The sequence below is a fragment of the Austrofundulus limnaeus genome, unplaced genomic scaffold, assembly GCF_001266775.1.
Source record: "Austrofundulus limnaeus strain Quisiro unplaced genomic scaffold, Austrofundulus_limnaeus-1.0 Scaffold29, whole genome shotgun sequence".
NCBI classification, from domain to species: Eukaryota; Metazoa; Chordata; class Actinopteri; order Cyprinodontiformes; family Rivulidae; genus Austrofundulus; species Austrofundulus limnaeus.
The window spans coordinates 2,456,913-2,463,565 of record NW_013952431.1 but is presented as its reverse complement, the minus strand read 5'-3'; the positions used below and the strand labels follow the sequence as shown (position 1 = coordinate 2,463,565).

Here is a 6,653-nt window from a genome sequence, read left to right as displayed (position 1 = left end):
TATATACATACAGTATGCCTTTGAAATCAGTCATTCAGTTTTGACTAAGAGTCTGAAGGTGAACGTAAAGAAACACATAAAGTTTGAACTAAAATGCATTTAAAACTAATCTGGTTAGCATTCAGTCTAAAGTAACTTAAAACTCATCTGAGAGCATCTGATTTTTTTAAATGCACAGGTCAAAAGAACAACACAAATAAAATCTGATTAAATTAACAATTATGGTACAGTTCTGTGAGCAACTTATGCAGAAATTGTTAAATTTAAAATAAAATAAACTCCCTTTTTGCTAAATCTTGTTTTACCATCAAAATGAAGAATAAATACAACAAAAACAGAAGGTTCTGTCGTTGCATGGTAATTTTATGAGCAATACATCCACCTTGTGGCAGCAGACAGCATAGCTGCAAATATGTTTTTTTTTCTTTTTGTAGTAATTAAGCAGACTCTCTACTCACATGGTATATCCCTGTATCCATTCTCCAAAGCACGGAAGTAGTTCATGAACTCTTTAACAGGAATCCTGAAGGTCTCAAAAAGACCTGTGTCCTCAAAGAGCCTAAAAGAAACCTGAGGAATAAGAACACAGTCACTTCAAAGTTCACAACACTGCAGTTTTTAATAGAGATGTTAACTTTATCACTTTCTGCCTACAGAAAAATTCACATGTTTGACATTTGATATGTTTTTTTACATGCGACCTTGTAGAAAACCATGGTATCACAGGTACATGTAGGGAATGTTCCATAACATATTTGGTTTTTACCACATTTGTACATGACAGCATGTGATTTACACACGTGAAGATTTCAAGTGCAGTAAACACAGGTATGATTGATTGGAAATCTTATTCCGGCAAATAAAATATTACATTGTAGACTCACAAATGCAAATTATAAGAATAACTAACAGAGCTGTGTAATACAAAATTAATAGTGGTGGAAAGGTTTGTAAAAACAACAACAACAACAACAACAACAACAACAACAAAGCATTTCAAAAACTGCTCTGAATTTTTTACAATGAGTTTTGAGACAGCAGCAATCCTCTTTGGTCTTGCCTCTCTCAGCCTAGCCATTACTGCATCAATTTGTTAGAATTGCCAAACCAAAGCTGTTCAAAAAATTGTTTGCAATAAGTAAGATATTTGTTCAAAACCTTTCCAAAGAACTCCCCTGTAAGACTGAACTTGTGCTTCAAAAGTGTAATGCAAATTCTTTGAGACAGCCACTTTAACAGCTAAAAGCATCACCTTGTTTTAAGTTGCTATATATTGTGCATGTGGACGTTTCTGAGTTAAAATCATTTGATTATGTTTTCACAAAGTCATAATGTCCTCACTAGTGCTGTAAGTGTTACCTGGCTGAGGATGCAGCCTGTCTTGCCATGAGTCTTCTCAACAAGACTAAAAATGGGAAAGTTCCAGTTGTTGAGCTGACTCATCAGGGGCTCCAGCCCTGGCATTACCGGACTCTCCGGCTCAGAGAAGGGCTTATCCTGGATGATGAAAGTAAAGGAAAAGTAAAAAGAAAAGAAAAGAAAAAAAAAGGAAAGAAAAGGAAAGAAAAGAAAAGAGGTGCAAGTGGATATTTCCAGTCCTTCACTGTATTTCACTTATACATCAAACACATTTCCTCAAATATCTCTGCAATGATAACCAATGAAAATAAACCATCACCTCTGGCGATGACTGAAGTGGGTGAAGAACGATGACCTCTGCTGGATACTCCCTGCAACCTTCCCTCGCTTCAGGCGGCTTCTTGCCTCCTTCTCCCTCCTCCTCATTTTGTGCAAAGTCGCTGCTGTCACTGTGGTTGGTCTCATAGGTGCTGTCGTAGGTGCTGTCATAGTCGGAYGAAGCTACTGCGCGCTCATCTGGGAAGACATTAGAAATGTGCTGTTTGCTGCAACCAACTAATAATCCCATTTGGATTTTCACTGTGAGGGGAGCATTTCTGTTAGTGACATTTTTATTGGTAGGTACCATTGGAAAAAATAGAATGCCTTTACCTGGGTGGGCTAGTCTGTCTCCTTTGCTGCCCGCCTCKACTCCATTGTTGAGCCGAAGGTTGAACGGCCTGCCACAACTGTGAGTCAAAAGACGAGAAACGCTAACTCAGTCAGGCAATTTCCAACTTTCTTTTTAATAAATGCATAACCTCACTGCCGCACTGCAATACAAATAAGCATTTGTACAAATATTAAGAATTTCTGCAAACTGTTCGTAATTAAGGGTGCCTCGATTGCAGAATCGTTAAGAAGCTCCAAGTTTTAGTTTATTATCTGTAAAATAAACTGTCGCGGTTATCTTGAATGGCTGACTCTAAGAGTTAAACAGCTGTAGATGTACATCCAGTGATTACTTTCTGAGAGTTTCATTAACATTTATCTAGTGGTTCATGAGATAAAGGAACACACACAGATACAAAAACATGATCGCTGCTTCGCCTTCGGCAGCGAGCGAGAAGAAGCCTGATTCATAAAGACGACCTGCTGCAGAGAGGTGGAGGCCGCCAGTGAATGGTGGTGGAGCTTGGGGCGCTCTGGCTGTGAGTTAAGGCTCTGTGATGGCTCTTGGGGGCCACAGAGACAGGTATTTGCTCTGTCTGCGGCTCAGCCGGCTCAGGAAGCTGCACTGAACACGTCTTTGTGGTAGGACTGGAGACGGGAGTTCCCTGGGCGGGAGGGGATGAGCACGGGGAGCCCAGAGGTGATATGAGGGCGGGAGGGAAACCTGAAAGAGATTGTTCCAAAGTTGGTAAAGTTATCACTAGAGCTGGATTGTGAGWGTAGAAATGCGTAAAAACACACGTACCTGGTCTTCCCAGTGGTTTGCTGTACAGGTGGTTGGACGTGGCGGAGGCAGTACAGGAGGCAGACATGGAGCGGCTCTTTGAGATGGTGATCATCAATGGGTTGTTCCACAAATCATTGCTTTAATATTAAAATACAACAACAACAAAACAGTCAGACAAAAAAATACAAAATCTTTTCCACTGTTATGAAGGTTATAAAGCAATCACCAGTCTGAAGTTTGTCTGATGCTGGCTGAGCGGTCTCTGCGTACAGGCCCTGGCTCGATGGTGGGCAGCCCTGTGGCTGACGTGGTGGTGGTCCAGGTTGATGAGATTCTCCTCAGCAGTCCTGGGGGAAGACTTCTTCTCAGACGCTGCAGTGAAAACACATATATACATGTTTACACACAAATATAAATTATTTTAGATTGGACAGACAAGCCAGCTATTCCAGTCAGAGTCAAGACCCATAGATTGTTGTTGTTTTAAAACATTTTCAAAATCCCTGCAGTGGTTCAGGCAATTGGGATTTTTTAAACCTTCGTCAGGTTAGACACAGGTAGAAATAGGATATTTCAACGAAACCAAATGTGCTACAGCTACCTGCTGTTGCTGCTATTTGTGCTTCTAACTAACATGTACTGAGATTATGATGGTGGTGGTTTATAAAATGTTTGCTAAAACTGCTGCTTTAAAAGACCATTAAAAAGTGCCCCCTCGAGCTAGAGGACCCTAGTGAGGGTAAAAAGCTGGTCCAGTGTTCCACAGATGGAACAGAACCCGCATTGTTTCTCCTAAATCTAAAGTTTGACCATCAATCAGACTCTATTGTCYAGCACTCCAGAACAGACTTCACCAGGGAGACCAAGTTAAACMATTTGGACAATTTTGTTTTCACAAAAGGAAAAAGTGGGTCTAAAGCTGTTCTTAGACAAATATTTTCAGCTCCAGTGAATGTGTTGAGGTAGCTTCTATCAGATCATAGTTATCTAYTGTATGTTCCACTGTCAACAGTTCTGCAGACAAAGGCAAATACAGTAAGTCTGCTGACCTATATAAATAGAACTCCTGATCAGACTGAAAATGGCCATCTTATCTGGTGAACAGCAGTAATTTAATTAAATAGCCTGGTTCAGACAATTAGAAATGAGTGTATTAGGTCAAAATAAGTAACATTAATAATACATTTATGACGGTCAACATTTTAAAACTGTGTTCAATTAGAGCCCAACAAAATCCTGTAATAAGTCCACATAAGAAAACTAAAAAGGTAATTAACATTCGGCTAATATGAAACCAGACAAATCCCATGAGTTCTGTTTTTTTCAAGTCATTTGCTACCCAAATATTCTAGGTCCCACATACAAGTGTTGACCACAAGCTAGCCACTTCCGTCAAAAAAACAAAACTATAGTCAAGCATTTTAACCCACACACTCTAACACGCATGCAGTATTGCTTTTGCACAATAAATGTCTCATACTTTATTGTCTTAAACACAACACCTACTGTATAAAYAACAAAGAGGCTTTGCAGTGTCACTTTCATTAAAAACTAAAACAATAAACCAAAGCCAAAGTCTTTTTAAATCAAATCGGGGTTCAAATACAAAATAAAAACACAATAATTGCAAAAGAAAAAGACTAATAYGGAACAGAACTGGAAAGCCTTTTTCATTTTAAGGGGATAAATTCTTTCCCTTAAAAATCTCATAATGACCAAACTGTCAAAATTTGAGGACAAGAGTTTCATATTTTCCCAACAGATTGTACCGCTCCCAGACTGCATGTTTACGTTTGGCTCTTGAAGATTCTAAAAGTGGAGATAGAGGAGGACCCTAACCTTTTCTTTAATTTTACTCCCAAAGACTTCAGCTGGTGGCGGACATGTATTGTTGCACCAACCGGTTCTCTTTTTTCCTTTGCATCACAGATATAACTGAACTGGTGTTTTGTGTTGTTTTGATTCAAACTACATTAGAACTCTAAATTACTGGAGATGAATGAGAGAAAAGGACAAATAATATCAAACTTGAGTATAAAACCTGTCAAATGCTGACTTCATGGATTATCTTTGTGGAYCTCCTTCTTGTGCTGACATGACATGCAGATTCACATAATGAGGTGGGATCCAGCAGCACCTCATCAGGACTCTGGGCATGTTTTAAACATTCAGAAGCACCCAGACAGGTGTAAAACAGCTCGTCTCTTTTCAAGCGGGCTTTACTCAGTCAAATCACGTTTTATTACCAGCCACCATGAGATCCGTTCCTCCAAATTTGTTTCAATCTGCTACAGTAAGCCTGATCTAGTTGTGTCTTCTTCTGTTACTTTTAGCTTTTATTTGGTCTTTTGCTGCTTTTAGTTAACATTCTGGAAATTTGAGCTAGACATTTGCTACTTTTAGTTTTAGCTAGCATTTTGCTACTATTATTTCTTACTGTACCTAAGGTTTTGCTACTTTTAGATCTTAACTAGTGTCCTGTTTCTGTTAGAATTCACAGCTTCTTCAGCTATCATTCCGATTTCAGCATTCACACCATATTTTCACAGAAAATACAAATTTATTTAATAGTTTCCTTGTAGACTGAGCTCATGCCTTACTGAGTATTTTACACCTTTTTGCACAAGTTTTTTTTTTCAATTTATGTTGTCTAAATGTAATTTTTGTGATGTACAATAAGTTAAATTTTGCACTGCGGGTGTGGTTGGAGGGTGTCAGTCATATGTCTCATGTAATTTTGTTTAAAACCATTTATATAACACAATAARCATCCTTGCTTTTATAGAAATATCCATTCAAAAGAAACTAAAACGCAACAAATAGCTTTGAGTACCAACTATAATAATGTTTTTTTTTTTCTCTCAGGAACTTACATAGAATATTATTTTCAGCACGAGACTGAGTTTTAAACATCAGAAAAATCAGCCAACCCCTTGTTTACACTTTAAAATATATTTTCTTGTAGGATGGCAGCAACCAAAGAAACTGAAGTTGTCAAATCTTTGAAAGATGACAAGCATTAACCTTTGGAATGGCCAACCGCTCAGTTTTTTCAGGCCCGTCCTCTGAGTCGGAGCAGATGTGTGCGTCCGTGGGCAGGCGGTGTCGGTGCACAGGCTGCAGGTTGATCTGGGTGCTGAGGAGGCTGCTGACGGCCTTCAGGGAGCTGCAGGTGTTGGGGGGCAGGGAGGGGTCCGCCAGCAGGTCTGAGATCAAACCGTGGGCCTCTCCCATCACCGCGATGTCCACCACCACACTGGTGCCTGACAACTGGAAGACAAGATGAGAGGAATTATAAGGAATGGATGAGRAGGAGTATTCTTTGTCCTGCAGAGGAAACATTATGCTTCAAGTGAGGAACACCAAGTTTTCAGGGCTGTATTAAAAAAAACTGTGGTTCACACTGACATTATTTTATTAGTTTYTACACAGCTTTACTTTTGCATCAGATAGTGTCTCTGTCATGTTTTGTCCAGTATGTTCYATTTTGCTCCACTAGTTTTAGCTGAATCACCACTGATAATATCCTGTGGACTCAATCACGTAATGCAAAAAAAAAAGAGTCAGTACAAAGGTTTAAACATGCAGTATCCTTTATGTAAACTGCTTCTTATGAAGGGATTAAATGTATCACAATCAAAATTTTATTTCTCAGAGTGCAGGGCTTCACACGTGCGTCTTTAGTCTTATGGCTTTACAAATCCAAATGTGAGTTGTGAAAAATGAAGTAAATGGGCAACTCACTGAGCTGCTCTCACAAACACAGGAGGAAAGTAAAGGCTGTGAGTCACACACACACACACACACACACACACACACACACACACACACACACACACACACACACACACACACA

The 6,653-nt window shown here is 39.3% G+C and overlaps 1 protein-coding gene across 3 annotated transcripts in view; it reads right to left on the bottom strand.

Moving 5' to 3' along the window:
* Window positions 1-6,653, bottom strand: part of LOC106515495 (cGMP-inhibited 3',5'-cyclic phosphodiesterase A) — a 55,867-nt gene that overhangs the window by 13,401 nt on the left and 35,813 nt on the right. For 2 of the 3 annotated variants that reach the window (XM_014005326.1, XM_014005325.1), the window contains exons 2-8: window positions 5,822-6,067; window positions 3,024-3,169; window positions 2,491-2,934; window positions 2,011-2,087; window positions 1,679-1,875; window positions 1,360-1,497; window positions 459-570 (exon numbers count right to left, since the gene is read on the bottom strand). In XM_014005326.1, the coding sequence (XP_013860780.1) occupies window positions 459-570; window positions 1,360-1,497; window positions 1,679-1,875; window positions 2,011-2,087; window positions 2,491-2,934; window positions 3,024-3,169; window positions 5,822-6,067 (1,360 nt within the window). The remainder of the gene's footprint in view (window positions 1-458; window positions 571-1,359; window positions 1,498-1,678; window positions 1,876-2,010; window positions 2,088-2,490; window positions 2,935-3,023; window positions 3,170-5,821; window positions 6,068-6,653) is intronic. The other variant, XM_014005327.1, reaches the window with a different exon arrangement.